The 20,473-nt window shown below is 43.1% G+C and overlaps 1 protein-coding gene across 7 annotated transcripts in view; it reads right to left on the bottom strand.

Annotated features, from left to right (window-relative positions):
• DGKD (diacylglycerol kinase delta) overlaps positions 1–20,473 on the bottom strand; it is a 62,478-nt gene that overhangs the window by 30,959 nt on the left and 11,046 nt on the right. For 3 of the 7 annotated variants that reach the window (XR_008749386.1, XM_055817106.1, XM_055817108.1), the window contains exons 2-3: positions 15,529–15,639; positions 14,660–14,740 (exon numbers count right to left, since the gene is read on the bottom strand). Coding sequence is in view for 4 of the 7 variants with exons in the window: in XM_055817106.1 (XP_055673081.1) it covers positions 14,660–14,740; positions 15,529–15,639 (192 nt within the window). In the remaining 3 variants the exon portion in view is untranslated. The other 4 variants (XM_055817109.1, XM_055817110.1, XM_027779576.2 and 1 more) reach the window with 4 other exon arrangements.

Raw genomic sequence — 20,473 nt, 5'->3', positions numbered from 1 at the left:
ATAAGTTTTTTGAAGTACTTAATGACTTTTTAAACTGGCAACACCATTAAAACATTTTGTTAACAACATAATATATCAGTTTTTAGCAATTAATGAATTAGATAACATACTCTGTAACATCATACTAAAAATCTGGTTAAGAGTCATGACAAGTGGGGAGGGGGGGAGGGGAGAAATCAAACAAAATAAGCAATCCAGAAGAGAAATCACTGTATTTTGAACCCTCATGTTTCCTGAGGCCTCGTTCTGTTTATTACATGAGAGATATTCCAACAAATGTTCCGCTAGCAGCTTGAGGCTGCGGTGAGTTTGCCTCCCTCTAAAAATACTGTCCCTCGAGTGTGTTTCTAGCATGGGCTAATTCCCATGCATTAGCTGCCCTGTGTTAAATGAACAGCTCAATGTTTTAACAAACCGGTAGAAGCCGCAGAGTGGCAGAGGCTCCCCTCTGCCCAGGAAGGCAGGCAGGTCCCTGCACACCTCCCACCACTGCTCTCTCCTTTGGGCAGCTGGAGGCAGCAGAGAGAAATGAAAGCTCCCAGCTCTTCAGAGGGCCTTACCTGCTGTGCGCAAGGCTTCCCATCCAGCTGGGGTCCAGACTTGACTATAAATCAACATTTATTCTTCTCAAGACAAAAGTCTTTCTTCCCCACACTGCAGTTATCTCACTAACGCTGTCTCTTTGTGCCTATCTCTATTTCCATCAAACTAACTTCTTAAATTAGACCAATGCTTAAGTGTTTGCAAGACCTGGATGTAAGAAAAGCTGCATTACAGTTGAGCACCATTAACAAAAATCGAAACGTTCCCCTTTACGTCAACTCTAAAAAATTGCAGCAGCCCAGACTCTCCTGCACCCCTCTACATTTTGTACATGAAACAAACTGTCTACATCATCTGCTTTTCCAGCAAATTGTACCCTAACATCGGAAATAATGGATGAAAAGGAACTGGGATTGTGTCAGGTTGATGCGGTCTGTGTGACTCCGGCCAGCATGCAAACACAGTTTTATTAATGAACACTAAAAAACCCACACACATCACCCCAACACATGACCCCTGTTAATTAGCATTTCCCAGTCCGTTTCTCACTTCTCTCATTATCATTTAGAAAACAGATTAAAAATAAAAACCTCTGAAGTTGAACATCAAACTTTTAGCTGATGTTGAAGTGCCTCAGAGCATCCACGGAGAAATGTGTATATAATGTCAACAAAAAAGATACACCTGTAAATTTCTGCTTTATTTTAAGCTCTTCAATTTTCAAAATATATTTCTTTTCATAGGATAGATTGCAGCATCCACCTGCAATAATTACCAAGACCTAGAAAAGGGTGCTATGGACACATTATGTAGGCAATGAATGGAGCTAAATACCTTTTTAAGGCAAGGACCGGCCATTCATATTAGACACAAAGTTTTGGCATGGAGCATTCTATCTTGGACAAAATGACCTGATCCGTATCAACTGTAAGCAAACAATTAAGCAAAGACATAAATATTTACAATTTTCTAAAAATAAAACTTTGAAGAACTCCTTCCCTCTTCCCTGACTTTTCCTTTGAACAGTTTCAGCTCTGATAAAATTTATTCCCAAAGAAGGTAATCACAGGAATCTTTCTTTTTCCTTGGGAAAGTGGAAAAGAGGGCAGTTAACTGTGTTTCCATTAAAAACTCTGCTATGTAAGAATGGCTACCTCAGAGAAACATTTTATGGAACTTGAAACACTACTGCAAAAAATCAGCGTGGTTAAGAGAAAAACGAGCAGCATCTCTGAAGTCCTGCTAAGAGGAAGAAGCAGCTTTTTCCCTGGAAGTAAAACCAAGTTAAAATAATTTGTTCAGACATCACATGACCTCACTTTATTCAGGCAGCAAAGCCAAGAACATCTGTAATTGCATATGTACAACAGTACCCTATGTAAAGTCCAAACATCCTTGGACAAAGCACCCAAGGACCTTTCATCACTTTAAAACCAGCTTTTCCTAAGTAACCACCAACAAGCCACTGGCACGCTCTTGGCCAGCGGGGAAAAATTAATTTAAAACAGTTGGTAAAATTGATTTATTATAATCACGATCCTGTTTCAGAACACTCCTATTCAGTGCTGTCCCTCTTCCTATTCTTCTTTTTTGGTTAAAAAAAAAGGGGGGGGGGGGGAAGGCAAATGCAAAATACATAGTATCATTTTTTAAATCGCCTTGGAAGACATGAAATCTAAAATACTGGCACAAAATAAGGAAATGCAGACAACTCCTTTGGTAAAAATTCATTTCTGAGGCTACTGATTTGCTGGATCACCGGAGAGACTGTCCAATATAGAAATTCACTAACTGCTCCTTAAGTCACCTGCTGCATCATCTTAAAAATCCCCACATTCAGTGTTGGACCATCCTCTGTTCAAAGAACAAAGTTAAAGTTTATAAGACAAGAGGACAAATAAAGAGATCAAGAAGACTTATACTTTAAATTATTCAGAGTGAGTCATGGAATTAAAAGAAAGGGTGTATTGTGTAACTACAAAACTGCAAATAAAACGTAACTTCGTGCAAGATAAATCTCTGAAGAGCATTCCCCATGAGTCAGTTCTAAAGCAACATCTGCATTGGGATTTACTGGTATCATCAGAGATGGGAAAGAAAAGATGACAATCTCAAACCTCACTCCTAGTCCAAGGAGGAGAAATTTGGTCAATTCAGGCTTCACTGTGAAGGACAGATAAGATTTTAATGTTAACTAGTATAACAATTCTTTGGGGAAATTAAGAAACCACACAAACCTGTTTTTCTGATTAAACATGCAGTGGTGTTACAGTTGAACATTTTAATGAGGATAATTAGGAATCCAGAAACAGGTTAACAGTGACACTTCCTTTGTGGAATGGTTCAACTGTTCTCGCCTGTCACAGAGCCTCACGCCGGTACCTGGCGAGCCTCAGACACTGCTGCTCTCCCTGCACTGCAGGCTGCCGCTGGGCTCTGCCTGTGCGGGCTGATGTGCAACAGGCATGCCACGACACTGCTCCTGAACAAGAGCAGAGCTTGGATGAACAGAAACGTGCTCTCACTCACAGGGAAACAAAACCACTCATCCCACCACTTGCACCTCCTCCTATTTGAGCCGGTAATCTCAATTCCAGCCATCCACCTGTTGCAGGATGCTAACAGAGGGAGAAAGGGTATTGCATACATCACGCTGTCTAGATGAGACTGAGGATCAATCTAATGTCTCGCACCAAACAAAAAGTAATTCTTGTCATCTCCAAAAGAAGCCACAGCAATCTTCCCCCTGAAAAGCTGTCCTTTCCCAGCCAGGGAGCGCAGGGTGTTTGCTCTCAGCTACAGGCACAATGAGCCGATGCTCTGGAACATGAGGCTTGGTTATCCCTGTTGGCAAACGTAGCTAGAAACGAGCATGGTCTAGCTATTTTTTTATGTTCCGGCTACGGCTTTTGACTAACATCCTGGAACAGTATATTCCACAGGATGACGACGCACTAGGTGAAGTAGCATTTCCTTTTATTTGTTCTAAATTTACAAAGCAGTAATGTCATCCAGTGACCTCTTGTTCTCATATAAACGGAGAGCACAAAAACAACGATCTGATTGCTTTTGAGTTAGGATGGAGGCTGCTTTGCTAGGAGTTTAAAAAAACACAATAAAAAGTTTTAAGATTTATTTATAATCTCATACATTTTTGGCCTGTTTGGAGATTGGCAGAAGTCTGAGTGTTCCTGCCCTGAAACAGCTCAGACTTTTATCTAGATATGAGCAATTACGTAAATTAAAAGTGCTTGTTCTTCCTAAAAAGGGAATATTAAAAAATAACATACTTTTTTGATCTTAAATGCTATTGAACTTTTGGATGTGGTTGCTTAGATTTCACTGCTTAGTAGGAACTGGATGCCCAGATACCCCTGTGCCCAAAGCTCACCACATGGTGACTTTATTGAGACCTAACACCGACCAGCAAAAGAGCTCAACAGTCACGGGGAAAAAAAGCTGCCAATCCCTCTAATCAGTCCTGAAGAGCCATTAGGACAGATGGGAATGGCAGGAAGGCTTAAAGACATTTCAAATCAGGACATGGCTTAATTTACAAACTCCTCACTGCATGTGAAACCCCAGAAATTTATTTTGCAAGAATTATGGTGACAGTCAACTACCCACCAGGTCACCCCTTGCAAAGCTCTGTGCCCTTTATACAAATCTCAAGCCTATTAGAGAAACTCTCAGTTTTCAAGCTTGCTCACTCTAAATCTAAAAAAATCTAAATCTGAAAAAAACCCATGCCTTCACTGGCTGTCTTGTGCAAATACTGCTGCTCCCTTGACACTTCTCCAAAACCTTCCTTCATCTCCTCCATCTCTTCCTCACACAGCACATGCCCTCTTACCAGTTGTTAACCCCACCCCTCATGTTGACCCACACTCCCCTGTCCAAAACTAACACATTTACTGACATTTTGGATCAGGCCAGCTGGCATACAACAGAGCCAACCAAAGAAAATTTCCCATTTCACATTCTAAAAATGGACTGCATGTCCCTGGATGTCCTTCCCCAATGAACAGCTGTGAATAATTGGATTAGAAAGGCGATCCAAAACAGACTCCCTCTATTAGACCAAATTTTAAATTGGTATCTGCTATACTTCACCCTTTGGTGTTTTGCTGTACTGAGCAACCTTCCTCCGCCCAACAGCAGGAGCATAAACTTCATTCTCTGGTCTTGCTGCCATCAAAGACAACTTTATCATCTCTGCTCACTTCCTCTTTCAGCATTTTCTGGCTGCCCAGAAACTTCTCAGCAAAAAACTGACAGTCTGGCCAAACATGTATTGGAACTGTTTGTTATCTCAGTGACCACAAAAGACGGCAAAACAAGTTAAGATCATACTGGCCCAATCATGGAGCTGGCTGAAGAAATGCTCTGGGGGAAGGGGCGGGGGGGGGCAGGGGGGCATACAACTTTGCTAAATATAGTTTTTCTGATGTGATACATTTTTCAGAGTGGCCAAAAGTGGGTCTATGAGAACACCTGCTCATTCAACTGCTTCCTTTTACTCACATCCTGTTCAGTTACAGTCTTATGTTCAAAGGTGCTAGCCATAAATTCCCCAAAGAGATCCTGGATTATCCCAAACAGTTGATGATTTGGGTACGACAACAGGAATTTCTGGAGCTCAAAAGACCTGAGAACTGCAGCTAGAAAAAAATTAAAATAGCTGCAAGAACAGTGCTAGGGCAGGCAAAAACTTCAGCTTGATCACATATGGCAAAGGCAGGGAAAACGTCCACCATCTGTAGTTAACTGCTAAGTCTGCTTTTGTATAGTGGAATAAGCTCTTTGTATCCTATGAACCCAAAAACTCAGAAGGAAAATTGGGTGAGATTGCAATGAGGACCCAGCCATTTTATCCCCTTCAGCTCCTGTTCCAGCAACAGCAGTAGAGAAATAAACACTGCTATATGTTAACACGCCTTGCCTGTGCTGATCAGCAAGATTCACAAACCAGCAAAGTCACTGTATGTTTCAAACACTACTGCTGACCTCACAGAGGGCAAAATGGACCAAGTGTGGATCAAGCCAGTGCTACTCCCTCAGCAAATGCGCAATGTCAAAAAGAAGGGAGAGTAAAGGAAAATGAAAGTATGAGTTTCAGACTCAAACCAGTCTTAAAAGCCTGTCTCATTGAAGTCAGTTTGTGAAACATTCTGGAGCTGAGCATCAGGCCAGCAAAGCCTTAGACAGCAAGACAGCATAATTTTAATAAGTCTCTATAGTTTGGAAGAGCGAAATAATACAAGTATCAATGCTTAGACTCATGGGGGACCGAGGCTTGCCTTCCTCCACAGGCAACATCCCTCTTCTGATCATCAACTCAGCTTTCACTCAGTTTTGCCAGCAAATTCAGTCCTGTTAACCCACTGCAGAAGTCAGTCAGAGCTCTCTAGAATTGCACCAATTCTCTTTCCTCAAAACCTGATGCTACCCTGAAGGTGAAAGAAAAAAGAACTTTTTCATATGACACTGGGGAAATGCACCAATTTTGTATTTATTTTTATAATGCAAGATTTTTTATTCCCTGCTATAAATGACCACCTACCACCTATGAAAACTCTAATTTCCACCAAATAAAACATATCATTAATGTTCTTATAGCTGTGTCAAATTCTGCCTTTTTTAAAAAATAGCAATAACAGGATCTTCCTCAAAGCCTTACATGCCCAAATCTCTGTTTACACTATACTGGGTTATCTTGCCCCCAACTTCCACATGGCTGTTTCACCTTGATTTTCAATCTGTAAAATCCAGGACAGCGAATTTCCATAGGAAAATAGGTACAGCACATGGTGTGGTCTCCTTAGGACCATTTTTACATTATTAGGTTCATTCATCTTGCAATATGTACCTTGTCTGCCGGGAGTTGCACATAACAAGCGCATCTTCTCTGAGCACTGTCATTGGCACTTACTGCCGCTATGCCGTACCCGCAAGATCAAGCTCAACTCATGCTGACCCCCCATCTGTGCTTTCTCCTAGTCCCTATCTTCCCCAATGCTGCAGCAGAAAAGCAGACCAGACAGAGCGTTCCCTGGGAAAATTATCATCTCTCATACCAGGGTCACATTCCTACATGCTTCTGGAAACTCTTGTTTCTAAACAAGGCACATTCCTGTTCTTGGCAATTGGTATGAGGAGCACAGACAAGGAGAGAATTTTAGGACTTTTGCAGCCACTTAACAGATGTCAAAACCTAAAGTATGCAAGGTCTTTGCCACTGTTAGCAGGTAAGAAACGCAGACAATCCTGGTAATTTGTGCATATTAATCACTGGAGATCTGCACGGATGGCACAGCACTGAACAGGAACCAACAGGGCTGCCATGCCAAGTGCCAGTGCATCTCAGCACAGCTCTGTTACCCACCCACCCTCCCCTTCACACAGCAGATGCACACACACATCCCTTCTTCATCTGTTTTCCAAGGAAAGGAGTTCCCAAACAGAACTACCCTGTTCAGAAAGGGCAGCACATCTGGGAAGGCAAAGGATACTTCAGAGAAACCTTGCTACCCACTCAAACAGAAGCAAAACCATGAAGAGCAGAGGGGCAGGTCAATGTTCCCCAGTGGTAGAACTGCCGTCTCAGTGGGCTCATACACATCAAGGCTAGCAGCTAATAAATCACAGGACTGAGCAATAAAAGACCTTGTCCACGGTAGGAAAATGACCTGTTACTGACAGCTTATTGTTGGTAACAGCTCCTCACAGCCCCCTAACCCCAGCCCTGTTGAAAAGAGGCTGGTAGCTAGCACTACAAGAAATAAATAGCTTTCAACAGCTTGATGAACCCAGTAGCTTTCCACACTGGGTCACCAGGCAGACAAGTCCCGTTTCATGCACCACAAGCACCGCAAGTAGAGAGACCTCATTTCTGCAAACAACATTACCAAGCCTCTCCCTGCCTGTCAAAATGACCAGAGTAGAGATAAAGTCTTTTTTTTTTTTTTCCAGAGCAGCTTCCACGTAAAACTAAACCCATCACATTCTCAAATGACCTCCTGTTTACCACAGGTTGTTCCACCTTCGTGTCCTCACCTGGAAGGGGTAGAGGACACTGGAATCTGCAGTCTTGCTCAGGAAGGTAGATAAAACACCAATACAGCACAAAGGTTACCAAGAGCAAAGAGATTATCAAACAAAAGCTCCTAGTGTTCAGGCACAAGGGCAGCAACAGACACTAATTTCAAAGCAGTAAACTTCCTTCTAGAGAAACAAAAGCTCGTCACAAACAGCTGCCTTCACTTTCCAGCTCTCTATCTAGCCTGTCCCACAGTAAAATACATAAAGCTCAGCCTGACCTCCTTCCTTTACAGTAGCTTCATCTTTCTCAAAAACTCCTAGCATGTTTTGGGGTCATTCTGTAAAGTACAGTAGCAATCGCCAGATCTCTCCACCCACAGCAACTTCTTCCAGACTCACTAACTCTTCTTCCATATTTATCCTCTCTTAGATGGTTTTGCTCCGGATTTTTCCTTCTTTTGTGCAAGCACGCTAATGACCAGCTCAGGAGGCTGCATTAAGAGTCCTAAAAATACTTGACACGAAAGGGTTTTAAAATGACTATCTTCACTAACACTGACTCAGAATGGTCTGTTTACCAAAGGGCCTTTTCTCAAGATGAAAAAACTGCAGTGAAGTCTGGATTACAAACTACTAAAATAGCAAAGTATTTTGAAACTGCAGCGGTTCTGACAGGAAATGGGGACCGAGCTGCGCTTAATGAAGGGCGGGGGGAAAAACAGCAGAGCGATCCTGGACATGGCAATTCATGGCTCTACTCGTATTTTTGCTTGCTTATAAAGGAAATTCTGACAGCTGCCAATATAAACAGAGTAAGAGCACAAGCAGAGAGTGTACAATTCCTAAATGTGTACACACATGGGTGTGGAAGAGACAACAACCCCCAGTAAAGCCTGACTTCCCAATGTGCACTCTAATTTTGTCAATTTGGAGAAGAGAGTTTAAAAAGGAGGGAAATCACCATCCCTTTCATGAGTCCCTCTTTTCTGCTCTTTCCCTCCTCCAAACCTTAACAAGGCAATCCATGCCTGTGTCCAAAGGAGCAAGGTGAAGAACGAGCTCACTTGGTGACTGACTCCTCTGTGTAACTACGCCCCCAGACTAGTAGGTCTTTTTGCCCACTTCTGACAGCTGATGTCTTCCCTCTGGGTCCCTCACCCCCATGCGGAGGAAGGTGGGGAGGGAGATCCCCTCCCTCACAGGAATCCCAGTGACTCCCTGCCGCATACATTCAAGCCCACCTTTTCAAAGGGTTGAGAACACACGGGGCAGTTTGGAGAATCTGTGCAAGTGTCAAACCATGCAGATTTCCCTGATCGCTTATCAGCCCAAGCTTGAAGTCCAAGCCTGACTTTCCGCAAACAGCCTGTAACAAAAGTTCTTATATTCTTTCTCCTCATAAAAATAAGTCACATGCTCTTTCTCAAAGCTTGTATTTCAAACGAGCACAAATAACCTCTGATCTGGGTTCCTCTTGTTTCAACAATGCCTTACAGGCACACAGCTCCTGCGCTAGACACAAGCGGCAGACTTTTTGCCTGAAACGTAGCTTCAGCAGCTCTGGTCACTCTTTCAAAACCAAACTCTTCAGAGAAGACTGCACTCGCTGCTAAAAAGGATACATTTTCACTTAAAAGCACTAACACAATTCTACTTGACACAAAATCACAGAAGAGGCAAAGGCACTTTCACTTCATTGTGAAATGAATTTGCAGACATCAACAACATACTCTCCCCATCAGGAAGCACCCTCAGCACTTTTATCTTTTGTTAAAGTTCAAACACTTTGCCCTGGTTTTAGGAAAGGTTAATTACTCCAAAACAAAGATTCATGCTATTTCTCCACAGCATCAACAAGCCCTGGGACAATAAAGTAAAAATACAGAGTCTGAAGGAGATCAGAGTGTCACATAAAACTTCACAAGACAGAAACCGGCATCTTTGCTGCTGTATAAAGTCAGTATTAAGTAACAAGGCTGTGATAACAAAAAATTGTAGCACACCTCAGGCTTCTGTACAGCTGGAGAATGACATCCACACTGCTTCTCAGAGATGACAGCATGCTCTCATTCAGGAGCACCAGCAAATTCCCTGTTCCTCAACCTACCACAACCATTGTCGCCTCATGTTGTCATGCAAGTGCTCTGAAAGAGAGGTATTACACTAATCTCAATACTTCCTCTCTCCCGTAACTTTGGTCAGGGTGAATCATCAGTTAATAAATAGTATTTCTTAACTGATGGGCGCAGCATTTCCAACAGCACCACAGCACATTTCCCTTTACCCCAGTTCTGCAGAACTCCTCTACATATATCCACACAGGAGCGAACATCTGAACCGTAAGAGCTTATAGCAAACTTATTCCGAAGAACCTGAGCTCCTGATGATCTGTTATGCTGACACGGGTGCCATGTTTCTCAATGCTCAGTCCAGAAAACTCTGACTCCTGCTCTTACCTTTCATGTTCAATCTTCCTCTAAACTAGTGTCCAGAGCAGCCTACTCCCTCAGAAAAAAACCTAAACAGATTGCTTGACATGCGATTAATAGGATTAGTCTCCTCTGTGGTCAGTCTTTTTGAGCTATGTTCCACTTGCCACAAGCTGATTAGTTGTCTGCTTAAGGAGGAGCTGGGATAAGTTTCCTTCTGACGGCAGTGAAGTGGAGAGGCAGGCGCTGACTGCAATAATATGCTGTTTCCTGTCTGCGACTGAGCTGAGAGGTACTTCCCAACAGAAAAGGCTTTACAGGAGCTCAGGAGTTCAAGCTCCACCTCTTCCAGTGAAGAGCCTTTAACTACGGAGGAGGGGTCAACAGCATGGCTCTTGGCTCCCAACAACATGCTCTGATTAAAGCATCAGAAAGAAGAAATCAAACTACACGCATCTCTCTCTACAGAGAGGAGCTTTCTCCTATGTGAATCTCAAAGCTCTGAGTAAGATGCAATGGGAAGTGAATGTTGTAATTCATATTATGTGAATGAGGGTGAAAGTCCACACCACCACACCACCATTTGCTAGCAATAACTGGAAAACATTTACAAGAACACCATGTGAGAATCATACCAAAACACAAAATACACACCTGCAAAGAGCTCATGTCCTTCCTAAACCTTCTCCTGTTGATGACAGATGGTTTTTTTACTGTTAAAGAACACTATTTTAGATTTTTTTTCTCCCCTTTAGCTTTACACAAGTCCTGCAGAAGTCAGGAAAGGGTCAATGAAGTGAGAAGGACTCACTCCACCAGCTGTGACAATTGCATTGAAGGCTGCAGGCTTAATTCAGTTGGCAGCTTCTAGAAGAGCGCAGATCTTCAGCCAATACACCAAACTGAGAAGTAAGAATTTGGTCATCACACAAACATTCAAAAAAATGGGCCTAAGGAGATGACCCAAAGTCCTTTCAGAGACTCTCGAGAGGATCGCTGTGGTGGCGTGAGCAACAGACAATAGAGCGACTGGTATGCCCCCACCCAAACCTTACAGGTTTCATAGGGGAGAACGGGCATGCCGGATGGTTCAGGTCCATGACACAGGTAAAGCAATAATTTTGAGAGAAGTACCTCCAAAACCCAGGCTTCCTGGCATGATCTAGAGAAAAGAACTATTCCAGGTTCAAAGCATGGATCTCATCTGCATCGTGTATTTTGTTTGAATGCTCCTGAAGCAACTGCAGACTAATGCATTAGGCAGGAACATCAACAAATCAAGTTACCGTGACATTGTACTGTCCAAGAAAAAATCATTCATGGAAACAGCTGAAGTCTCAGTGGGAAGACCCAATGCACCCAGCGTGGTCCCAAATCATCTGCTTTTCAGAAATCACAAAAGGTTATGAGGGTATGGCTGGGAAAGCTCTGCTCAGACATCAGGGTTAGGCTTTGACCTCACCCATACAATGCTGCTGATCTCTATTTCCTAAGGAGGACAAACGTAGGCACACAGTGATGGCAAGAATCCAGGCTGGAAGTTGTCCACTCTCTTTTAATGAAATGGGTCTGAACTACCAGGACAACATGGTTATCATTGAGTTTGTACCGCAGCAGATCCTCCCTAAAGCCTCGTGAAAGACAGCAGCCCTCGGCCAATCCACTGGTGAGAGATGTATCTATACGCCGGGCATGAAGGGACCATACATGGAAAGAACCAGCCACTTACAGTCCAGACATCCCAGAAGAATTTACCTTCTAGACAGATGACCTAGAAGGACAGAGGTAGCAGAATTGTGACAGAATCAGCAAATATTACATCTACAGCTCTCCTGAAAGAAGAGAGGCCTGGTGCAGGGCTGCTCATGATTTGCTCCCAGAGGCTTCCTGCTAAATAACTCCCAGCCACACTGCCTGACCTAAAGGAACAATAGCTAAACATAAAGCTTTTCCTTTACACCTCTCAGGGGACAGAGCTGTACAACATCTTAAGCTCAAAGATGCCCCTAGTCACATGCTCCCAGCCCATTCTGTAGCCACATATGATGCCCCTAGTCACATGCTCCCAGCCCATTCTGTAGCCACATATCCACTACCTCCAAGTAGCAGTACTGAAAACTGTCCCCACTGCAAACAGGATACACTTACTGAAGAAATCTGTGCAAAATTAACCAAGTAAACAACAGTGGAACCTGTATTACACGCGTCTTTTTAGAGGAAGAGGTATGAGTCTTAATACTCACTTTTCTCGCTCTCCTGCCTGCTGACAGCAAACAAATTAGCTGTCAGACTTATGTCCTATGTAAAAAGGTTTACTGCCAGCTCTATTTTTTTACCTTATTCCTCTGTTTATGCAACATACCTTTGTGGGCATCATGCTGTGGTTTTCTTCTCTCATGGCGTTGCCTCCCCCCCCCCCCCCCCCCCCTTACTGCCCTTTCACCCATTTCTCATTTGCCTGGTCACTATTACCTCTTTGCTTTGGATCCACAATTGCTCCTCTGAGTGGTTTATCTAGCGTTTTTGTTTCCCGTCTCCTTTGTTGGTACCTTAGGAGTATCATTCATGCAACCTGACCTGCAGAATCTATACACTAAGCAGTAGAGATGGCTGGACTGAGGATGAGTTCCCTCAGAAAGAAACCACTCTTCTGTAAATCCCAAACTACCAGCTTCCATTGAAGAAAACACAGAAACAAAACCAAAACCAGAACATCTGAAACTCCAGAATAACTTGTATCTGCTATACAACACCAAATGTTGGATGTTTTCAGCTTAGGATAAAAACTCAATAGTGAGTCCCACTGATTTGAAATAGGAAGAAACATGCATCAAAGAACTCTAAATTTTAGAAAGGAACCAAGCTGGGAAGATAGAGCAGGGGAACAGGTCACCTACAAGAAAGCCAAGAGAAAATTGCAAGACTGCAAGGAACCCAAAGCACTGACAGCAGTGATGTGGCAGACCAAACAACAGCAAACTTCTGATTTTCTAAGTATTTTTATAGCTCACGGTAAACCACAGTCAAACTCCTCTGTAAACATGACAGAAAGAGTAGATAGAAATTAAGAGGAGAGATGATTTTCTTGAAGTTTACCTGAGCCCCGTGATACAGTGATCAGCTGGAAACAGTGCAAAATACCTGCTACTTGAGTGTCAAGGTAATCCTACACTTTTTACCTCCTAGCGAAGGCAGGGACTGGCAGAACCTGATACCATAGTCCTGGAAGTATCTCTTCACTGTTGAACTCAGATGGGCTAATCTGAGAGAGCAAACATGCTATTTCCTCCTGTCCCTCCACATAGCATCCCTGACAGAGATTAGATCTCTCTCAGGTATGTAAAACAGTAACAGTACATTTGTTCACCTGAAAATCAGTCTCTATTTACATATGGGAAAACCAAGGCAAGACTCAATAAAAAAAATGCTTTATTAACAGGTAAATAACTTCACATTCTTGAAAACATATCCCTTTATGAAATCACTGCAAAACCCTTCTCTCTACACACACACAGAGACACCTGATATCAGTATTTACTATCAGACCCAGATGTGCCTCCTACTTGTCTAATTATGGATGCAGAAAGTGTTCTCAAACTTTGAGAAAGTGTTGGGGTTTCATGTGGACATTGGGTGGGCACCAGAGCTGCTTTGCACAGGTACTGCAAAGCAAAAAGCTACAGCTACATAACAGAAACATTCTTTGCTAGATGTTTAAAGCAGTGGGCCACTACTGCTGCAGCACAAGGCACACCACTGAGTCTTGGTCACCACCTGCAGGTCACCATCCTACAGGATCAGCTTCCTGCTTCCACCTGGATTGCTCCTCCCTTCACCTTGCCTTCGATCAACACTGCCTCCTTCGTCCATACCTTCCTCTCTCCTCCCTTTTAAGCTTCTCAGAGGCTGCATGGAGGTTACTGCTGTTACCCAACTCCAAAGCTCACACTGCTGCTTGACACTCATGCTGCGTGGCTGCTGTTAATGGCTTTTTTCTGCACACCAGGCACTTTCCCCAAAATGGGCCTCACAGAACACCTGCACCTCAGAAATACAATCATTTTTTCTCTCGGTTACTAAAACTGGAGAAAATGAAGCAGTGACACCTGCACATTTCCAGATTGCAAATATTCCATGGCTAACAAGTATCCTAAACCAATTCTACAGTTATTTCTGTTTCTTTTTCTTGTTCCTTCTTTTGCTTTGCCACTATATATAGTGTGCATATATAAACATACGTACAGCCACATACAAATAAAGTCAGAGAAAGAAGTTCAAATATTTTAATGCCTTAAGGGAAAACTAAATTCTTTTAGCAAGATCTCCAGCATAAACATCAACACCCCCCCTAAATCCCACAGCAGAACATTTTTTTTTCTGTCCCACTATGTAAATAGATCCTATTAAACCCTCCTAGCTTACAGGTGAGAAAATCCCTGAATGCAAAGTTTTAGCACTATACATAGTAACCCAAGGTATTTCCCATGTGCGTGGAGAAGAGCTATGAAGTTGTAAGGAAAAAGAAGTTTATGATTTTTAATTTTTTTTTGTGAAAGAGGCTGTGAAGATTGTTCAGTTGTTTATAACTTTGCAAAAGAGAAGGGAAAGATGCAAGAAGAAATGGAAAATAATACAAAAAATCCTACCGTGAAGCTGTTGTTGACATTCTTTGTGCTAGATTCTGCCACACTGGCATCTGTCAGATCCACCTCATCAAAAATAATGGACTGGAAAGAAAAAAAAATCAAAACCCCAATGAATTACTGAATCCAATGTATAAGCAGCAGACCCAAAGGGCCATACATGCCTGTATGTCTGCCTAGCACACTCCTACACAGCCTTTTGTGATCTGAAGGAAAGGCCCAGCACCAACAATACGAAGGACTTGGAAGTCTAGTTCTATACAGTGAGGCTCACACTTGCCTGTCTTCAGTTGGTGAACACAATGACTTCATTTTTATTACGGGATTATTTACAAAAAAAAAATAATTGTAGGCTTCGCTCTTCTGAAAGGAGACAGATTTATATCTAGCTGACTATCAACATCCTAAACCAGATGCATGTCATCTCTGATTTTATAAATTATAGCCTTCCTTGTCTCCTCAATTTCTTATTTTCATAGAATCATTTAGGTTCGAAAAGACCTTTAAGATCGTTGAGTCTGACAATTAACTTAGCACTGCTGATTTTCATTCATATTTTCTCCTTTCTTTTTCAGCTTCTTGATTCAGAGCCTATTCTCTACTAGAATGCACCAAGTTGGGGGGGTGGGGAGTGTGGGATGTGGAAAAATCAGTACCACAGGTCCACATCATGTTTTACTTAAAAATGAAGGACTTCCAAGCATGAAGCAAAACACAGGGATCCTCTAGTAGCTACAAAACCTGAAGACAGGTGCTTACAAAGCACGTGCTCTTTTCCCTGTTGAGGGCTGCCTTCTCACAGACACTCATCTGCCTCCAAAGCTTCACCACTCTTTCTTTCCTCGGACTCCTATGTATTGCCAAGACCTTACCTTAGCAGTTTTTGCATAGTAGAGTGTTCGTCCTCGTAGCTTAAAATATCGTCTCTTCCAGCGCTGGAAGGAGCTGGTCTGTTTCATCAGCATCCCCTCTTTTATGATAGTCTACAAAACAACGAGGAGAGAGGGGTGAAACGTTTTACTTTCAGGCATCTTTTATGCTTTCCCACGATGTATCTGTACTAGCACTTGAGATCAATAATCTTAGTGCCCTCTGCTGGAAGCACTTAAATTCATTCAAAAAACCATGCAAATTTAAGATTAAACTGTCGCAACGCATAACCCACACTGAGGTGCAGTTTTATCCTTGTCTCCAGTGCTATCACAATACCAAAAACAATAAATAACTTATGACTGAATGAGCATTTCAAAGTCTAACAATGACTCAGGGAGCATAACAGTTAAACTCAGAGGTCAGATTTCAGTTGCAGGTAATTGTACCTTTCATTTAATTGCCATTTGATTACAAGCACATATACACCACAGTATATCCGTCCCTATTTCCATTTCTTCCTTCTGAAATTATCAGCATCTACCTGGCACAGAGCTGGCAAGCTGCAGGCCCACAGGGTGAAGAGCAAAACTACAGCGAAGAAGGAGCTATATCCAACTTCAGCATTTGGTATTCTTCAGATACTCTTGGCCCTGCCTCAGTACTCTCTGGCTGGCTGCCATTTCCCAGGGCTGGAGTGCCAAAACTGTCTACGCACACTGCCTTTTTTTTTTTTTCCTTAAACTGCTTTATAACTAGATTGACATACCAGCATACGCGGTCCCATATGCTTGCTCACATACTATGCATACATGGAGGTATATATTTAATCCACATGCACTTCATTCTACTTCGTCAAATGCATTTGATTCTTTCACTGAGGACAGATTTTGAATACCAACAGCTACATGAAAATAATCTAAAAAACTGCAGCTTAGAAAGACAAAAGGCAGAAAAGTCTGAGCTAAGGGTTCATCCCCAAATCACTGACTGAAGCTGTTACTGCCTAGGTGCTGCAAATGGTATGTCACACCTCAGTGCCATGGGAAACCTCTCCCCAAGAAACAGCCCTCAGAAACTTCTTGCTGAAAGAGCCCAATGTGATAAACACACAGTTAAAATACAGGAAACAAATGGTCCAACAATCTTGTAAGACAGGTTATTCTGTATCTTGATGCCAGGAAAATGACACAGCTTTAACATACCAGAGGTCTCAGTGGAACTCAGGTTAGTTACAGACTCAGGTCACCGATGAGTATCAATTAATTCAGTGTTAAATGTACACTGCCAGCACTGCCAGGCTACTACAGAGCACAAAATAAATACTCTTACTGATCCACAGGGTTTAGTTCATTTTAGAAATCCTTTCCAAGGCACTAAACTTGCTTTTAAAATGCTATATATATTCCTAATGCGGGTCTTTCCTTTTTGTAACAGCTGCAGATTTTAATACTTTCCACACACACTGGCCCTTGCCAAGCTCAAAGTTTCCTCAAAAAGCACTTGGAAAAAAAACGCTGACTATAAGAAGAAACATCCGTTTGACAATACATGCCTCTCTTCCTAGATTGAGCCATCCTTAAACTGCCCTGAGAGATCACAGGGCCTGGACCACCACGGTGATGCCTCTGCTCATGAATCGGCTGGGGAAGAGTGGGTTTCCACATACCCCCAGATCTGAAGGAGACCTGCTGGCCACAGCAGTCACTATACACCTTCCTCCACCACGTGGGGAAAGAGAAAAGGGTTAGAACTCCCCTGTCTCCTTCAAAAGAAACATCATCTGCCTTGGAGCCTGGGACCTGGCCAACTCCAAGGCTAGTGAACCCCAAACCTCATTGCTCCTCACCGCTGTTTCACTAAGCCCTCTGCACATTGGCAGAAACACCTGTCAGTGCTCAGACAAACACCAATGTAGTGTGCCTGCCTGGTTCAACCAGGAATTGCCAAATCTACGGTATTTCCAGCAGAATGGAAGGAGATAATGAAAATGCATGATCGAAGACTACACGCAAATCGAAAAATGGCCGTCTCCCACATCAGCTCCCCGCAATGCTGAAGCAGTCACCGAAAGACATCTTGGCAACCCGCTTCCACAAGTCACAGCAGGGACACAGCAGTAGGAATACACTCCAAGAAGCCAGCAGGCATCTCTGGGAGTGGCTTTAGGGTCCAGAAGTTAAACACACTATAGCAATACCCAGAAACAAGATGTTAAACTAACTTGGATCTGCTACTATGTAAAGAATCTGAAACTCAGCCATGATCTTAACCTGAAACTTCAGTGTAAGAGAAAATGGAGTTCAAAGACTGACCCAACAGCATCCCTCACTGAAACGACCCTGAAGGCGAGGCCAGAGCTGAAGGCACTCGTGTGGCACTCGTGTGGAAGCAGGGAAGGTGCATTCAGGCTCCTACTCTGCCACAGACTTTTACAAGATCCCAATAAAGCAATTTTCACTCTGCGTGTCTCCATCTCCCACCTGCCAAGCAGAACAACCAGCACTGCCCAACTCTATAGAGTCCTACTAGAATCTCTCTCTCTGGTGAGTTACTTTAACCTCCAGCACCTGAGCATCACAGAGAAATGTAGAGCAACAGGATCTAAATTATCATGCTAAAGAAATCACACATTTCTGCAGTTCACTTTCTACAGGGAAGAAAATAGGAAAGCGGTAAGAGATTTTCCAGATTAAGACAGACACATGGAGTGATTGTCTGCATTCCTTGGACAAAACATACAATTAAAAAATGAGACAGAGAAAGTAGCTACTGAACTCTGCAAAGCCATGAACCAAAGTCAGAGAGGAATTAAAAATCCTGGGGAGGACTTCCAGGATGCAAAACCTAAAGAAACCAAGTCAGCTAGGAGTCCGATCAAAAAATAACAACTTGCAGGAGATTTCAGAGCTCTGTTGCTATGCTTGTTCACAGATACGCTTAAACTGGGGTCAGCCAGAGCCCCGCGGCCCCCAAGCTCAGTCGGCAGCACTCTGGCCGCTCAAACTCACGGCCAGCCCACCACAACAGTAACTCACAGCAAAACAACGCCTCTGCTTTCCCTCGGCTCCCACAGCTCCCGCCTGCCACGCTCAGCTCCCGAGTGGCTCCCCTCACCTCGGCAGGGCTCACTCACCTCTGCACAAGATGTGCATTCCTCCATTCCTCTTTTAAACAGAACAGAACCCTCTTTTTTTTTTTTTTTTTTAACCAAAAAGCAACAATCCCAGAGGTCACCTTGCCCCTCCTTAAGTAGCAGTTTATGCCATTTGCCAGCCTCTATCTATAGAAAACCTCACAGCTACGTAACTCAGACATGAAAGGCCAGTAAGAAGCGAGCTCTCGCATGCACGCACTGCTCAGAGAAAACAAGGCTCTGGTTCAGCGCTGCCCATCTCTGCACGAGAGCGGCTGTTCTATTTATAGGCACACAGCTCAGTCAAGAGTTTGGTGGGTTTGTGCGGAAAGGGCTGGAGATAAGACCAAGATGACTTTATAAAATGATTCAGACATTGCTGCCTTTCTCCTCCTCTATTTTAATTTTACAGCCAAAGGACTTGCTACTTGCAGAGGAACACAGCTGAAGAAAATTAACGAGGGAAAGGACTTGACAGCAAAGTGACACCAAATGAAATAAAGGGGGAGATGAACAGTCGTTTCTGCTCACCAGCCTCTGTAGCTTTTTAAATTGAAGATCCACTCTGATCAGATTACTAGGCATGTAATTCATCAGGACAAAAGTGAAATTACTTCTCCCACAACAAAAAAAAGAGAGTTAAATCTATTTTTAGTGTCATGTATTGGATCCTACAGGAAAAGCGACTGCCCTGAAACATCATGAGGTTTGATTACATGCATCCTATCAAGGATAAATATAAAAACGGTTTGTGCTGGAACTACGCAGACTGCTTTCTATCCAGCCGAGTTTCTCTCCAGCACAGTGCCCTGTGGCATGGCACTCCCTGGGCAGACAACACCGTGAAAAAAGGAAGTGTCTTCTTGGATCAAGCCTACAATGATGTGCTACTAGTTTCAACAGTGACCCCCTTTTATCATATTACAAGACAGTGTGAAAAAGGTTACTGAACAAATGGGCAGTTTAAAGCAACGCTGCACATAGCAGAGAGTCTTAGCGTCTCTGCAAAGAACACAATTAGACAGCTGAAAGGCAGGGCCTAGGAAATTTCTAGCATTTCACTATTTATCTTCGGCCTTGAAGAAAAGCAACTTCCTGCAGAAAAAAGATGCAGTTCACGGTGAGCAATACGCAACCCTCCCCCCCAACTCATCCCCTTTTAAAACTTGACATTTAGGAAGAGAAATAATATGTTCTCAGATTTCTCCTGTCAAAGCGGGTGCAGGCTTTAGGCCTGATCTTGAACTGATGAGAGAAAAGTTTTGCCACTGACCTCAATGGAAATGATTGCAAACAACTCACAGGACTTAATTTAAGGACTTAAGCCAGGGACGGCCTTGTGCTTCACTGCTTCCCCTTCACACAGTCCCACCTTGCAAGAACAAGAAGCCACACGATTAACAGCAGTCATTCACAAAACCAGCAAGACACCGTCGTATTTTTTGCAGCATTACTTGTCTGAGGTGTCTCCATATTCAGTAACCCACAACAGATCAGAGAGCCAGCCTACACAGATTAAATGCTTTCTATACTGATAATGTGCATGATTCTAGTAAAAAGAATGATCACGTCAGATTTCAGCATCCCTTGTTCTCTTGCACATAGCACTGTGAAACACAGGAGTAGCCCATCCTTTCCTGAAGCTTCAGCCTCTTGCCCCATTTGGAAGTAGGGCCCTCGATAGAACTAATTTCCTAATCTGGAAAACAAGACCCTGCTAGCCAGACTGAAGGCGACTATCAACCATACCCAGCTGTCAAGCTGGCAAGTGTCCTTTGGCACAGGGAGGCTCCAAACTGGGTTCGATACAG

Source organism: Falco peregrinus, chromosome 12 (genome assembly GCF_023634155.1).
Source record: "Falco peregrinus isolate bFalPer1 chromosome 12, bFalPer1.pri, whole genome shotgun sequence".
Taxonomy (NCBI): domain Eukaryota; kingdom Metazoa; phylum Chordata; class Aves; order Falconiformes; family Falconidae; genus Falco; species Falco peregrinus.
This window is presented reverse-complemented; position numbering and strand designations above follow the sequence as displayed.